Source organism: Barbus barbus (genome assembly GCF_936440315.1).
Source record: "Barbus barbus genome assembly, chromosome: 13".
Taxonomy (NCBI): domain Eukaryota; kingdom Metazoa; phylum Chordata; class Actinopteri; order Cypriniformes; family Cyprinidae; genus Barbus; species Barbus barbus.
The window spans coordinates 9,337,204-9,354,223 of NC_136741.1; the positions used below are offsets into that span (position 1 = coordinate 9,337,204).

Here is a 17,020-nt window from a genome sequence, read left to right on the forward strand (position 1 = left end):
ATGACTTCAACCAATCATTTTAATGGCAATTCTATTTTACCTCATTCCTATTGGTCAGTCACGACGAGTGTCTATATTCATTGTTTTCATTTGCTGTTTCAGGAGAGGAACTCGAAAACCTGTGAATCCAGATTTTTTGAGCTTTTGAAGCTTTCTTTCATGGAATGGAATGGTAGACAATATTTGTCACAAAAGTCCTTTACAATTGCAAGAAAGCAGCAGCGTGCCGAGCCAAAATCTCCACATGCTGCTACAAACATTAACAATAGGTGGTGCAACTGGGTGTTGATAAAGACCAGAGATACGGAGATACGCGCAAAAAAAAAGAGGAAGATTTCAAATAATCTTTGTGTGTGTGTGTGTGTGTGTTCAAAAGAAAGAAATTCATACAGGTTTGGAACAATATAAGGATGAATAAGCAGACAATTTTTTGGGGGGTGAACCACCCTGTTAATCCCTTTACTAGTACATCAATACAAGGACCAGTAACACTTCAGCTAGTGTGTCATAATTATGTTATAATATTATACAGCTTTAAATCTTTTTAATGATTGCCAAGGAAGCTGATAAAAGATTTAAAGTTCTTTACATGAACTTTATTCTCTCTAATCAGTGGGCAACACAGGGTGGCAGTGTTTAGCACCGAGTACTTCTCTTCGCCCAGCTGCTCCATTTATCTTCTGAAAAATGCAACCAAATGTGCTACCTGATATAACCTGACAAACAGCTGTTTTTGACATTTTTCCTTTAATTTTCGTCTAAAATGGACCATGCATCCTTGTCACATACTATACACAGTAACTAATTACACAGAGAGCCATAAGAATTTAATATTTAATGTGAGAATACAGTACAATAAACATGGTTTACTGTACACATTAGTCACTAATACGACCTTTAGGTCATATTGATAATGACAAATGTCTGTATTTCAGAATTGTTTAATTTCTATAAGTGTGAGCCCTCCTGAGGCAAAGAGTCCTTTTCTGGTTCTGCAGTGATACTGAGTGAATAATCTATTTTAATCTCCTTGAAGTGTTGAAAAACTACTACTATCAAGGAAAATAAACAGCACCCATGTGAGATCAAGAGACTTTATTGAAAAGAAAAATAATATGAATATGAAAATGAAAACAAGTCAAACCACGAGTCATTCAGCCGCAAACATAGAAACCAATGTTTCTTTGTGGGAAATACTAGACTGTTAGTCTGCATGGATTTTTTTTTCTTGTTTTATAAAACAAGAAACAAAAAAGACTAAATAAAATAAACACATTAGTTTAATAAAAGTACAGTGTCATTTTGGTGTTATAACCGGTTAACCAAGAGTGTTAAGACATTCAAAATTGCAATGCTTGTAAATTCAGACCCTGTTATAGGGGTATGAATATACAAAAGTCACTGTGTCAATGGAGCACAATTAATGGTCTATTAGCCACTAGAAATGACAGAAACAGATACATATTAACTTACATGAACTTATTGAATTCCTATTAAGAACTCTTGCAATGCAGTAAAATTGTCACATAAATCATCACATAAAATCTTAAATATAAGTCAACACCAAAATGCATACATGAAATAATTATACATTACATTTTAACTCATCAAAGCCCATTTCTTTGATATAAATAATAAACATTCTGAACAGAGAACTGTTAACACAGAGCATATACAATAGTGAATCCAACTCACAATGTAATCACTAGCGATTGAGACAAGTTTGAAAAGAAAACCTAAAGACCTCGAGCATGTGTTTTACACTGTAGGCTGTTGTTTCATCCATCTGGAGCTGGGTGTACATTTGACAAGCTAAACAGCAAATGACCTGTTTAAAAGTCATATCATTACATTCAAATCAACGCCTGTTACTTGTTTCCTTACTGTATAATCACAGTTGCATTGCCAAAAAGTGTCAAGTCTTCTGTGGTCCACTGATGAATTAGTTAATCTTACTTTTGTCTAGACTACTTATGTCTGACACTTTCAGTTATTCACTTTATTGCAGTGCACAACACAGCATTAAACAAAGATGTAAACAAAGTACATTGCTTCATACAACTATTACAATTACATGAAGCACAGTCAACATCAATAATGCTTAGCCAAGCAAAATGTCAAAAGTTAAACAATCAGGTCTTCTTTTTTTTTTGAAAGGCTGAAAAATCATTAAATCACACATGACAAGATCACCTGGTTTGTAATTGTACGAATGTTGAACAATTGTTTCAGGACCAGAAGAAAAAAAATGGATATCATGCGCTGTATGAAATATATTTTTTTGTTACAAATTATAAACCAGCAATAAATCTACATAGGTGTGACCATAATTAATATTAACTGGAAATCAATTTCTCTTTTTCTGCCTGTTTTACGACTTACTGAAGTTAAAAGAAGCATATTTTAATACAATTTATTGCTCACATTACATGTATGATAACTTGAATACATTTTTAAAGTACTGTAAAATACTGAGAAAGCATTTAAATAAATAAGAGCAATAACAACTGCTAGACATTCAGCATGCTAAGTTTCTGTGCTAAAACTCAAAACTATATCTATTTAAAAAGACAGTGCATCATATTCTTGTACACAGACACAATTCCAAAATTGCCTAAATAAAGGTTGCTTATTAGAATACTTTTTACTGCAGAGATGTAGACAATAAATACAGTTTGCAGAGGGGCCCCTGTTGGGTGAAGCTTTGTTTTGTTTGAATAAATTTAACTGGCTTAATTACACTAAATGTAGTTCAGAAATCCTGAGACACAAATGTCTGACTATATCAATTCCCAGGTTTTAAGAACACTGATGAGGCCCAAAAAACAGTTTTAAGACCAGAACATCTTAGATAAAAAGAGCATAATATAACTTCAGGAGGTTGTCATGGTTGAAGGGTCAGTCCACATGGCTGCCACATCTCTGAACCTGCAGAAAGTAGCAATATGTAAGCATGTAGAACATAAGAGAAGTGTTTACGATAAAGAAACGGTATTTAAAAAATAATATTTTACAATATTACGGTTTTGACTTTTTTATACATAAATTCAGCCTTGGTGAATTTAAGACTCTTCTGTTTAAAAACTGTAGCTTTTTAGGTATATATTTCATATTTTTCCCCTAAAATACAATTAGAATTATTAGTTTAGTATTAAAATACATCTGTTTTTACCAGTTACATTGATTTCTTTGAATCTCACCTGGCATTTATGAGGTACTGTGCCAGGCTGATGTTGGCAGGTGTTCCCGTAATGGTGATCTGACGGTCTGATGACCCCTCCATGGCATTAGCAATTTTGATCTGAGCCCCAGACATTTGACGGATTTCATTAATTTTGGTGCCTTGACGTCCGATTATGCAGCCTATTAGCTGGAAACATACATACAGATAGACGTCAGTCTGGAAATTGAATGACTCTTTAAATTCTTCTTTAATACAGTTGCCCAATGCATTACTGAAGACAAAGAATTATGCTCACATCATTTGGAATGGTGAGTTCATGAGTACTGGCCTGTGAACTGGCATCCACACCTAGAAACAGAAAGAGAGCCAAAGAAATGAGAAACACAGAGAACATTTTTTCCCACAATATTAACCATGTTAAAACTGAACACTGTAAAATGTATTGTAAGGCAAAAGGTAAAAGGCTAAAAATGCTATGTCAAAAACATGTTAATTAGCTAATAGTAAGTTCCTTTACTATTTACAGAAAAAACTGTAATTAATGTATAGGGACATTTCACGTAATTGTAAATACTCTTAATAAGTAAAATACTGTTACTTATACTTCACAGTTTCTTATGCATAAAAATTTGTTTAAAAAAAGTAAATTGACATTCCCAGAATTCCCAGTGTTTTGCATTGAAATAAAAAGGATACTTAGTTTTTTTTTTGTTTGTTTTTTAATCAGTTTGGTATATTTACTTATTTATATATATACTGAAAATGTAAATTTTAAATGTAAGTTAGGTACATAATTATTATTTTTATTTTGTAAAACTTAATAAACTGATTCTGGCAACCACAGCTTTTTAAAAAAAAAATTTTTTTTAAATAAATGTCCTATTTATAGCGTTGGACATTTCGTAATGTCTTTGCCTGTTCATCTAAGGAATGTTTCTATCCATTTCTATACACTCTCAGGTACAAAAGTTGTCGCAGGGTGGTATCTTTTCAAAAGGTACTAATATGTACCACTATTAACATGCATACTTTAGGTACTAATATGTACCTTTAAGGTACTAATATGCAACCCACCCAGGGGGAGAAGAGTGAAAGACAAAAGTGAATGAAAGACCTACAGGTATATAGTGAAGGGTGTGTGGCGGGAGGGTTGGGTACGTACCAGGGAAAGCGGGGGTGGTCTGTCCGAGGGAGGTAAAGGGGGTTTGCTGCATAGCCAGCTGATGGAGCTTTGTCAACTGCTGGGGGAGGGAGGAGGGTCAGTACACCTAAGAAGTTATGATTAAATAAAGGAATCCTGCTTGGACCTTCACAAACTCATCTAGACACTAACAAGGGGAAGCTGTGAGAAATCTCATATACAACTTTTATAGTCTGAAGTTTTATAGTTTTATAGTTTGAAGTCTTTTATAAAAACACATAAAAATAAACCTATCTATCAGTTGTATGAATTTTAATAAAGCAGGTCAAGAAAAAGCAAAGGTTAAAAAAAACGCTACACTACAGAGGGAAAAAGGATTAGAAGGTACATTGTACTCACGTCTGGGTGTGGGATGGCGTATTGTCCCTGTATAGTGTAGGCCTAAGATTGAGACGGACAGAATCTTTAATGTACATACAGAGGTCAATATCAATGTACACATAGAAGTATGTACATTTAAAAAAATATATTTTTTATAATTGCTGTAATTATGTTTAATATGTTTAATCAAATATTACATGCGGAACACATGGCCGTCAAGTGAAAACAACTTTTGTTTTTTGTTTGCTCAGTCTTTGAATGAGATACTGTATGTCAACTATATCTGGATTACAATATGCATTTGTCCACAAAATATTATTTGGTGGAAATGTATTTCCTTTCATCTATTTTATCCAATTAATAAATTGATTGATTGAAATTAATTAATTGATTGAAAAACATTTGATTTGACCGTGAATTTAACAGTAAAAGACTGTAAAAATGCTACAGTAAAAACCTGTTAAATGGTTAGCGGTAAATTCCCCTACTATATACGGTGAAAAGCTGTATTGAACATTACATGTTCATGTACATGTACATTTTACAGTAGTATAAAGTTTTTGGAACTGAAAAGAACGTATCATTTACAGTGAATAACCGTAAATTGACATTCCCAGAATTCCCAGCGTTACATTACAAATTTGATGTTTATTTTGTTGTTGTTGTTGAAACAACTATATTTCTTCTTAGTTTTTTCTTATCGGTTTTGTACATTAGGGTTGTATGTTACATCCAATGTTGTTAAATGAATGTTTATTGCAATATTTCATTTTCATGTGTGTTACCATGATGGTGTTTAGAGTTTGTGTGAATGACACTGTGCACCTTCTATATATGTTAGTATTTAAAAGCTGTTTGTGATGAGCTTTGGTTCATCATGTGACTTTACCATCAACACCTGACTATAATTACATTTTACATTTATCACCTCAAGAGGAATATGTAGAGTTGTTTACAACTTAGAATTACATATCATAAGACTTGATTATTTTTTTCTAAGCAAAAAGATGAGAATATATCTAAGCAAATGGCTCACGTCCCACTAGATTATATTTAAATACTAGTACAATGTATGTTACATACAAACATACAACTGTATGTTTGTATGTACTGTACTGTATGTCTGTAGATGTAATAGAGTATTTTGACAATACTTACAGGCAGAGGGTGATGCTGCAGTAACAGGCTGAGGTTGGCTGTGGCTGGTGCTGTCAGAGTGTCTGCCCTTACCTGGCCCCCAGAGAAGATGACTGGTGCAGTGGCAGGCTTTGGCCTGTATGGAATTGTGGCACCTTTGGGTGGGGACTGGCAAAGGTCAGTGGAGATCAAATAAAGATAGAAAAGACGGAAATTAGGAAAAATAAAAGTGAGGGCAAACTAATAGAAGAGAATGCAATAGATGCAGTAGATGGTTACCAAAATGAGACTTTGATAAAAAGTCAATGAGGTTTGAAATTAGTTGATGTTTGACGGTTAAGATGCAATATTTTATATATACAGCCTGTATGCTGATCAATGTTTGGATTTGATCTGAAAGTGGATAAAGTGTTAGATTTCTATCTGTTCATTGCATTCGCTTTTTGTAGCTTGAGAGTTGTCCACAGAAGACAGAGAACCATTAAAGTTTGGAATAACATGAGATTGAGAGTTGGGTGAACTTGAGTTGGATGGCATTTGTCTATTCCTTACCTCCAACATGACCACACAGATCTGCTTCACACACTGGATAATGGCCTCTGGAGCACCTGAGATAGTGACTGCCCGCTCAGTAGAATTGGGCAACATGTCTCCAGCCACTTGCACTTGAGCCCCTGTAGACTGGAGAACAAGCACAGCACATTCAGCCAGGATAGAAACCCTTGGAACAAAGCACTACCATACTTCCTTTTTAATCCAAGTAAAAATTTATAGTTTTGCTGTTGTCCTGGGGTAGCAATGACATTCTGTGCATATACTGTGCATTAAAATAATTGCTGCACTTTATGAAATATGCGGATCATAAAGAAATGATAAGATTGAACATACCTCCCTCATTTCCTTAATCTTGGAGCCTCCTTTCCCAATTAGAGAGCCACATTGACTGGCCGGCACCACCAAACGCAAAGTCACCGGAGGCTTACTAGTAGCCTGGCTGTTGCTCATAGAGTTAATGATATCCTATTTAGAACCAAAACATCAATTACAATTACCGTTACAGTTTTAATTGATTCTTTTGGGGTTTCACTAACGTTTTTATTAGAAAAAGTTCTCATACTTCTTCAAACTTGTATGCGATCATGGCAAAGGCCTTGAATATGGCATCTGTGGGTCCTGTGATGGTAACTATTCGCTCTGGGCAATTCCCCTCTGAAATATTTATGCGTGCATTACTCTGTAGAAACAGTTTGCATTGATTGTTAATTACCATGTTACACTTATCACAGCAACTAACAGTATTTGTAACATTACTTACATCCTCACGCATCTTCTTCACAGTTTCCCCTTTCTGAATAGAATAATTAAATTTTTGATAAAATGCAGATGATTGTATGATTGTTAATGATTGTACAATTTACATTTCTACTACATACATGTTAAAATTCATTCAGTAAAAAAGAGACTTTTACAAACTCAAGTACTTGCAAGCATTGTCTTGGTGGCTGAATGTGTCTTTTTACCTTGCCTATAATGCTGCCAACCTCCTGCAAGATAAAAAGATAATGTTTTATTGTAGTAACAAACTTACAATCAATTTATTGCGCAATCTATCTAACACGTGACTGCATAACACAAATAAATATGTGAAACCAAGTACCATTAAAAACATCTTCTGTGATTGGAAAGATCCTATGAGATTACTGCTTTCCTGTAGTTTAAATAGTAGAGCATGGTGCTAGCAACGCCAAGGTCATGGGTTCGATTCCCAGGGAAAGCAAGAGCTGATAAAATGTAAAAACTGTAACTTGAATGCAATGTAAGTCGCTTTGGATAAAAGCGTCTGCTAAATGCATAAATGTAAATGTAAATATACTGCGATTTTAAGAAGAGACATTTTTGTCCTCTTACAAAATATAGTACTATAACGTCCACAATCTGTTCTTTATGACTGGAGGAATGATTACCATGGTGCAGTAAATTGTGTATGTGGAAGTTTTAGATTAGAGGCATGTTGTTCTTTTACCTTGCCGTGCATGAGGAGTCTGATAGTCAGAGTAACATTGAGCCCTCCTTCAGACTGAACTTTGTTGGGCTCCATGGTGAGGATTTAGGACTGGTTGAATTAGTTAGTTAAGGAATGCAGGGGCCGGTGGTCACCACACAGTCACCTAAATATTTGAAAGAAGCAAACAAAACAACCTTACACATTCATATTTTCATTTTGAAACAAAAGCAGATTAAAATGTATTATTATACTGTAAAAGCCAACAAGTTAGGATAAATCATTTCATTTTCAAGAAATTGGTTACCTCAATCCATTTAAGGTTTAAAAACCAATAGTAATGTGTAGTGTGGATTTATTTCATTTGAGCTCACTGAAAAAGAATACTTCGTAAAGGGGACATCGGATGCTAAATTCACTTTTACATGGTGTTTGCATATAAATGTTTCTTAACAAGTGAGTGAAAACAATCACCCTACAATGATAAAAGATCCATTCACTCCTTTTTCAGTCTCAGTTATGAAACGGTTTTGATTTTAGGCCCCACCAACGACCACTGAGCATATTTCCACCCTCAGCCAGTTGTACGCTGTCCGGCATTTTCTCTGCGCTCGAGCAGCTGTAGTGACAACAATTTCTCGGAAACAATGCAGGTGTTTTGTATTTGGATGTAAAAGTGAACATAAGAGTCTTCATATTCTACTGACATGAGAACCATTGAGGATGCAGTTAATTAGTTTAGTTCTTGATGGTAATGTGCCACCAAATGCATTAAAAAAAACAGGAAGAGGCGTGGGGTGAGCAGTATTCATTAAGAGTTGGCTAGCTGTGCATAGAGATGTTTTTGACAAGGTAAAAAGGGTGTTGTTTTACATGACTATTGAGGAAATTTAACCAAAGTATTTTGCAGATATTTCATTAAGACCCTAAAGAATCACACCAACTTGTGGAAAATGGGCATCCCCTTTAACATAAAATTAAACTAAGCACACCATTCAACACACGATTCGATTCACGATTTTCATATCAGGATTCGACCATTGGCAAACCCCTGCATTTTAATCATGATCCAAACAAAGATGCTGCATACATGAAACATGAGCAGTTTTTAATCTAAATTATATTGCATAATTTCGAAATTTAAAGCAAAAACAGAATGGTCTGACTTGAGTTTTGTGACACTATACATAATAAATATCTGCATGAAACAGAAACAGCAGATGAGCTGAATGAGATTCACTCTCTGCCAGCAGGTTCCTTGGTTTCCACTCTAAACAAAGCAGGCCATTTATGAACTTTAATATGCATTATACAGAGGCAAGATGAAAAGAAAAAATACCATCTAAACTTTTCTAAAGATTTTTTTAGCATCTCAACTGATTTGAATCAATTTTCAACCAGCTTGCGGTTAATCGTTACATCCCTATTCAGTAACCCCCAAAACTCAGACGCAACAGAAACCCATTTAAGTCTCAAAATAACTGAATATTCAACACTAACAGATATCCCCTCTAATATTTTTCAAATACACATCATTTTATCATCTAGCCTACTATTCTTAGTCTAAAGCAAAGCTGGGAACTAGAAATCGAACTCATTCGGTTTACATTAGTGTCAAAATCAGAGAAACAAAGATTTGGTTGTTTAGCATCAGAGATTATAATACCTTGAAATATTGAAATAGCTATTTACTAAATCAGTTGAAATAAATACGATTTAAAAGTAAATGTATTTAATTCGATTATAGTAGATGCTGTCATAGTGATGTATCTCGCAAGGCTCTTAAAAGCATAAAATATAGGATATAGTATAGTCGCTAATTAATGATAAATAATGATCGTGTGCATTACAGTAATGTCATCAGCCAGTCAGAGTTTATCAGACATCATTTTCTTGTGGCTGCATCATTTCTCAGCTCAGGTGACTGGCTCAAATGAACAATTGTATAGAACAAAATGCTGTTTTATTAGAAATAAGAGATAACAGACTGTTAAAACAAACACATTTCAGAAAACATTACGTTTTCTGAACTAAATGTACAATAAATTGCATGTTCAAAATTTTTTTGAATGTTGTTCTGCCCGTCTCAGACCAGCAGGCAGAGGTAGCAGGGCACATAAAGAGAAGGATGAGATCTACAGCCAGATGTCCTCCAATCTCCCACAGGACGCCAGATTACATAAAGACTTTAATCCAGATTAACAACATCCAGGGGTTGGTGTCTAGTTTTAACAGCAAAAATAATCTACAGAAATCCACTATGATCAGTGCCAGGCCTAGAAGACCAGAAGCTGATGGCAAATAAATAAACCTCCTGGGTTATATGAAAGAAGAGGTTGAAAGACATGTCGTAGTAGAAACAGTTCACATCTTGATTTATTCAGTTCTCAAAAGTGCAAGAAATTTGTGATGAATTCAAATCTTAATAGCTCAAGAGCATGTTGAACAGAAGATACAATTTTTGAAGAAGAGAAACGTTAACAGTGGGATGCGCCATTAATCATGAGGGAGGATTATACACTACATCCTTTCATAAGTGCCAATCAGGCTGAAACAGATGGCATTATTTTGCGCCAAGGGGATCATAGGTGAATCAGGTCTGATTCTTTTGCATCCATAAAACCTTAGAGGAAAGGACATAATAAAGAGAATGTGGACAGGAGCTTTGTTTTTGCATTGTTATATCTAATTAGAGTTTCACTTCTGTCTGATGAGGTTGTGTAGAAAAGAAAATGGCCACATATGGCACCGTTTGAGGCATGTTTGCTTCAAATTAGCAAACGCATTCTCTTTTTCAAATTCATCTTTTCATCGCTTCTACACATGAACACACAAACACACACTGATAGAAAAGTTCATGCATTAATGAACAGATGTTTAAACAATGCTGAGTCCCGGTTTCTTGTTTTCTTTTACTAATAGTAAGTTAGTTATATGCAGATCTCACTGACTGAATCAAAGACAATGCACACAGAAAATCCCTGCACCAAAGCAATGATTTTTCAAATAAGTTTCCTAATTTGCTGCATGCTTTGAATCAGGAATATTGTGCTTTATGGCCTCAGCTTGCGTTTCATTGGCTATTGCTTCTGATTGCCATTCTGATTGCCAGGATAAAGTTGTTCGTAACTGCTGGTCTATAGGATAAATTTCTTAAAGTCAAAGATTAGTGCAATGCAAAAGCTGAGTCTAGATCAGTGATTGCAGACAGCTGCTATTATGCATCACTTGCTGTGTTTACTGTAGAGAAAAGATTAATTTATAAAAATGAATATATATTTCAGATTTAAATGATTGCTAAAGTTATTTCTTATTATTATTTGTTAATAAAGGCAGTGTAAAATGCATTTAGTACATTTTGATATTACAAATGAATTAAGAAGTGAACGTCTTTATGTATTCATTTATATTATTATTATTATTGCATTTACATTAAATCAGGAAACTATCCCTAGAACTACCTTTTTCTATAAGGTATTTTTTTCTGTATATGTTTAGCCCTATACTTTTTTCCCCTGGCACATTTACACCCAACCTAAAAGGTAAATTGGAAAGATTGGGATGATTTATCCATTCTTTTGTCAATTTTACATGGTTCTACATCCTTTGTTATGTTAACACTGCAAGATCATGCCTTGTAGGATTTTGTTTTTTTGTTAAATACTATTGCACAATTGATTAAGTAATGGCATTGTATCACTGAATACACAGTAATTATTTGTTAAAAATTGAACCATGTCTACTCTAGCTACTATTGTACTTACAGTATACCGGTGGTACAATACACACTACCTGAGGTGCTGTGGCCTACACATTATGTCCACAGTTTAACTATTAAAGCACCCCCACTAATTTCGGAAACACCAACAGTGATTTTGGCCTGTACGCAGCACTGTAAGAGCAGCATTGCTCATGACATCTGATTGGGAAAGTGGGTCAAGCTTTCTACTAAAGAGCTTCTGGCCTCTTCCACTGTAGCGGCTATCAAATTAAGCACGCTTTGTGCATGGCTGAGCAATGCTCAGAAAAAGCTCCCCCCGTTTCCATTGCGCATCTCTGCACAGCACTCAATGTAGAAAAATGAATTGTTAGAAGAGGGTCTTCCCTCTCTGCACTGCGACTGAGGTTTTAGTTCCAATAAAGAGTGACTTCTCTTATTTAAACCTACTGAGGCATGAACTGAATTACATACAGAAAGAAGATATTTACAATGAACCCATTAAAGAGAGACCACTTTAATTGTATTATATACATGCCCATTTTTATTTGTTTTTAGTAACTTGCTGACTTGCAACACATATGAAGGGGAATTATTATTATTATTATTTGGCATTTATTGTCTCATAACATAATTTTTTATTATTGTCTTATAATATCATATTGTATCGCATTGTGGTAACAAATATTATTTTTAGGATGCTGAACTTCATAGGAATAAACAAGAGCTTTTTGTGATTGAATCCAAAATGACAACATTTAGAAAGGGGGTTTAAAGTTAATAAACCCACTTATTAGTTTGAATTTCAAGAAGAAAACAAAGTGATTCTCTCAGTTTCTAAAAGTGTAAAATAATGGAAAATATTCAGAATTTTGCAGTGCTTTTGTCCATACATTGTCAAACAAATATTTCAGAGGAGGTTCTGGTATAAGACATAAACCATTATCTGATTAAAGAAAAGTTACATGTGTCATTTTCATGCAAAGACATGGAAAACTGATATACCCTGTGCTGCAAAGTTAACTAGATGTCATTGACTTTATGTAAATGTTGCCAAAATGGCTTTAAAATTTAAATCCCCTACAATACCACATATCCTGAATCACCCTAGTAAATCCAAGAGCATGAATTGATATCGCTATTTTATGATGATGATAATCAGGATAATGACTGTACAGATATTTTCAGTTCTGATCAAAGTCAATTCCGCAGCGCAGTGCCACCTCAAGTATTTGTCACATACAAAGACGGTGCAGATATCCATAGACAAGTCTAGTGGCAATTGCCCAATAATTAAATTATCTTACATAAGCTTTGTTAAATGTACCCATTGCTGTGCAGACAGCAGTAAAGAAGAAATAAAGGGATTCTAATTGACCAATTTTCCCAAAAGATAGCCACACTTTCTACGAACATGCATTGTTCTTTTGTATTTGTTTAATTAGGTGTAGTGACTCATTTAGGAATGTCTTTGAGAATCAAATCCAACCATTTCCGAACGATGTCCAGCAATGTTTAAACAATAGTTGTAGCGATTCATGAATTAATGATATGTTTGACCTGCGGTCGGCCTAGAAAACAAAACTAGTTTCAAACCAGATACGTTAAAGGTATTATAGATCAACGTCTAGACTAACATTTTATAATGCTATTTATAGTATGATCAGCCAAAATTATGTATAACGTCAACATGTATATTTTTGTTTTCAATCAAAAGTAATACAAATACACATTAAGGATTTTTGTTTTTACATATTATCCATTTCCTTTCAAATTTGAAATGCGTATAATAATGGATATTCAGAACAAAACATCCTTCTGAAACATTCTCAGAAAACAATAAAAATAGAAGCTTGAAAAGAGGCTTTACCTTTGGTGCTACTGGAAACAGATGGCCACCACTTTCGACGTTTGCGAAAAGATTAATAAAAACAGGACGACAGGCAAAGGGAAAATTATTTTACCCTATCTTCTCGGTTAACTCAGATTGAAAGGTGGCATCCAATTGGCTAGAAGATAGAGTCATGTGAACACAATGTCACAACACGTGACTTTCTCACGAAACAGAATGATGGCAAAAACGCAATTGGACTGAAGTGATTTTGGGGTTCGTTTTGATCTTCGGACAGTGTTGTGAAATGCTGAAAGCAGGTCAGGAGACCATGGGCGCAGGGGCACAGGGGTTTCCCCTCATGCGAGATATCCAAATCTGTCCAATGAAACACCCTGGCGATTCAGCAAAAACAATTGGATGGTGCTCATCTGTGTCATCCGTGTTCTTTACCCTGAGGGTGTCCTGGTTATGACGATAGATATTTACTCTTACAATGAGTAACAAATCTCCTAATCACCCCCTGCCCCACATCACCAAACAAAGCAGTTTCCAAACCAAAGGTATAGAGTATAATAGGTACCAACTTCATGGTAACAAGGATCACTTCCCTAATTGAAACTGATAGGGTATTTACATCTTTACATTCTATAGCATACATGGATGAAATAAGACTGTCCATTATGTTATGTTGTCACCCCAATGTACTCTACTACGCTTTCAATTCTATGCTCCAGTCAGCCCAGAATTACAATGAGCTTTAGCATTCTCCTCCATGGATTAAGTGACCCAGAGCAAATCCATGGCAATGTTAGGACAGTTGTGGAGGGATTATGCTCCAGTCAATATGACTGAAGCGCTCCTTTCAGACAGTCATTGTACAAATATTCTCCATTCTTGGACTTATATATAAACCCCCAACAAATAATGTGTTTTATGTCCTATTTCATTGTAATTGCTCCAAAACTAAGTCAGTGTAGTTTATTCCTTTGGGCTTTCCTTAAACTCTTTCTTTAAAACACTCACACTAGCTTTATTAATGTAAAAATGCAAGTTTTTTTTCATGTTAGACTTTTGAAAAACTTTACAAATTTGTTTATGATCTTTGGTTGTGACCATAATTGAGGGTGATATGCAGCCTCAATGGCCCCTGGGAAGATGACACAAATAGAGCATTAAATTTGTTCCACATTGAAATGGGCAATGCAGTGAAGCTCCAGACTGTTGTGAGAGAGAAGCTGCCCAATTAAAAGAAATAAAGTTCATGTTCAGGCATCTTTGGTGTAAACTTCCATGTAATCACTTTCCAACACCCTTCCTCTTCAGAAATAAATCAACTAAATGACAACTCGGATGCCTAGCCCTGTAAAAATACTGAGTTAAATCAAATTATTTCTGCAAATTTAAAAAGTTGTCTTTTGAGGTTTATGATAACTTTATACTTTCCAGTACCTTAGAAAGAGCCCCTGAAAATTATCATGTATTTTGATGAACAAAATTTCAGTGTGCACATTTGTTTGATTTGAAGTTGGGGAAATCAGGGATGTAAGCAATAATTTTTGCTGTAACTTTTGTTCTTAACTCTGAACCTTTGATATTAATTTCCTATGTTTAGCTACAAATTAAAGTTGTTTGGAAATGTACAACTTATTACAACAACTTTCAAACAACCTTTGCAAACATCGCCACTTTCATGTGCCACGCTCCCCCCAACTCAAACATCACAAGCACAGCTCTTACGGGTCTATAAAAGTGAAAAAATAAAAATGAAAAATGGGCTACTTGCAATAAAAAGTCCAATATATTAGGAATACTTTTAACTTGAAATTTAGCTTACCTGTCGGGAAGAAACAAATTCGTTATATCGAATGAAACCCAAACATTCCATCAAATTCCTCTAGCTTGCAATTACACCGCCAATGTTTACCTTTTCTGTCTCTGTATATTTTGGCAAGTTTTGAAATTTGGTCTTGAATTTCTGTAGCGGAATCTGAATTTCTTTTTCCACACTGGCTAACCTATACATACATATCTATGGGCTAAACACCTTCTGGCTCAGCCTGCTACAGCAGCCACGGATGGCTGGATGGAGATATGCAAAGACATAGGTTGACATGCAGGTAGCACATCTTATAATTGCATTCAAACCGAATGCAATGACTGGAACAACATTTTATTGTCCTGAGGCCTCCACAGAAGATATACAGTATATGCAGTTGAAGTCAAAAGTTTATATACACCTTGCAGAATCTGCAAAATGTTAATTATGTTACCAAAATAAGACAGATAATACAAAATGCATGTTGTTGTTTATTTAGTACTGACCTGAATAAGATATTTCACATAAAAAATGTTTACACCTTTTATGTTGAAATAATTTTTGAAAATAATATTTGAATTTATAAAAATGACCCCGTTCAAACGTTTACCTATTGATTCTTAATGCTGTGTTGTTACCTGAATGATCCACAGCTGTTTTTTTTAAAATGATAGTTGTTCACGAGTCCCTTGTTTGTCCTGAACAGTTAAACTGCCTGCTGTTTTTCTGAAAAATCCTTCAGGTCCCACAAATTCTTTGGTTTTCCAGAATTGTTGCATATTTGAAACCTTTCCAACAATGACTGCATGATATTGAGATCCATCTTTTCACACCGAGGACAACTGAGGGACTCATATGGAACTATTACCGAAGGTTCAAATGCTCACTGATGCTCCAGAAGGAAAAATAATGCATTAAGAGTTAAGAAAACTTTTGGAATTTGAAGATCGGGGTACATTTTACTTATTTTGTCTTCTGGGAAACATGTAAGTATCTTCTATAGCTTCTGAAGGGCAGTACTAAATGAAAAAAAGGTAACACTTTATTTTAGGGTCTCTTAACTAGTTGCTTATTAGCATACATATTACTAGAATATTAGCCATTTATTAGTACTAATAAATGACCTTATTCTACATCCCTAATCCTACCCAATACCTAAATTTAACAACTACCTTACTAACTATTAATAAGCAGCAAATGAGGAACTTATTGAGGGAAAAGTCATAGTTAATAGTGAATAAGTGTTCCCTATTCTAAATTGTTACCAAAAAAGAAAAGAAGATATTTAGGTAAAATAAGAAGAATCTTCATTCTGTTCAAAGGTTTTCACCCACCAGCTCTTACTGCATCGTTTTTCCTTCTGGAGCATCAGTGACTGTTTGAACCTTATAATAGTTGCATATGAGTCCCTCAGTTGTCCTCAGTGTGAAAAGATGGATCTCAAAATCATACAGTCATTGTTGGAAAGGGTTCAAATACACAAAAAAAGCTGGAAAACACCTTACTCTGCAAGGTGTATGTAAATTTTTGACGTCAACTGTATATCTTTAAATTTTGACCATTTTAAAGGGGTCATGAACTGCCTTTGTTTTGTTTTTGTTTTATTTTGTACTGTTCTCTGAGGTTCACTTATAATGTTATCAAGATTTTTACATAAAATACATAATAATTTAGAAGTAATAAGCTATTTTCTGTCCTGTTTTTAACCCCCTTCATCAGAACGCTCTGTTTGAATAGGCGTGGCAGACTGTAGACTCACAAGTAAACGCCCACAGTGCTATTATTGGCTAGTTGTGTATGTTTGACA

General features: G+C 34.7%; 1 protein-coding gene across 3 annotated transcripts; it reads right to left on the bottom strand.

Moving 5' to 3' along the window:
* Positions 1-1,081: 1,081 nt before the first annotated feature.
* LOC306879486 (poly(rC)-binding protein 3-like) lies at positions 1,082-13,781 on the bottom strand (the record flags this gene model as incomplete). 3 transcript variants are annotated; one of them, XM_079432469.1, is made up of 13 exons in its annotated part: positions 1,082-2,928; positions 3,201-3,370; positions 3,480-3,532; positions 4,347-4,422; positions 4,725-4,766; positions 5,865-6,011; positions 6,396-6,524; positions 6,732-6,863; positions 6,961-7,077; positions 7,159-7,191; positions 7,364-7,387; positions 7,867-8,011; positions 13,434-13,778. In XM_079432469.1, the coding sequence occupies 12 exons, from the start codon at positions 7,939-7,941 to the stop codon at positions 2,874-2,876; spliced, it is 1,053 nt and encodes a 350-aa protein (XP_079288595.1). The 3 variants fall into 3 exon arrangements, 2 of the variants coding, with proteins under 2 accessions (XP_079288595.1, XP_079288596.1); XR_013785015.1 differs by lacking the exon at positions 4,347-4,422 and having other exon boundaries at positions 13,434-13,781; XM_079432470.1 differs by lacking the exons at positions 1,082-2,928; positions 13,434-13,778 and having other exon boundaries at positions 3,197-3,370; positions 7,867-7,941.
* Between the last annotated feature and the right edge of the window lie 3,239 nt (positions 13,782-17,020).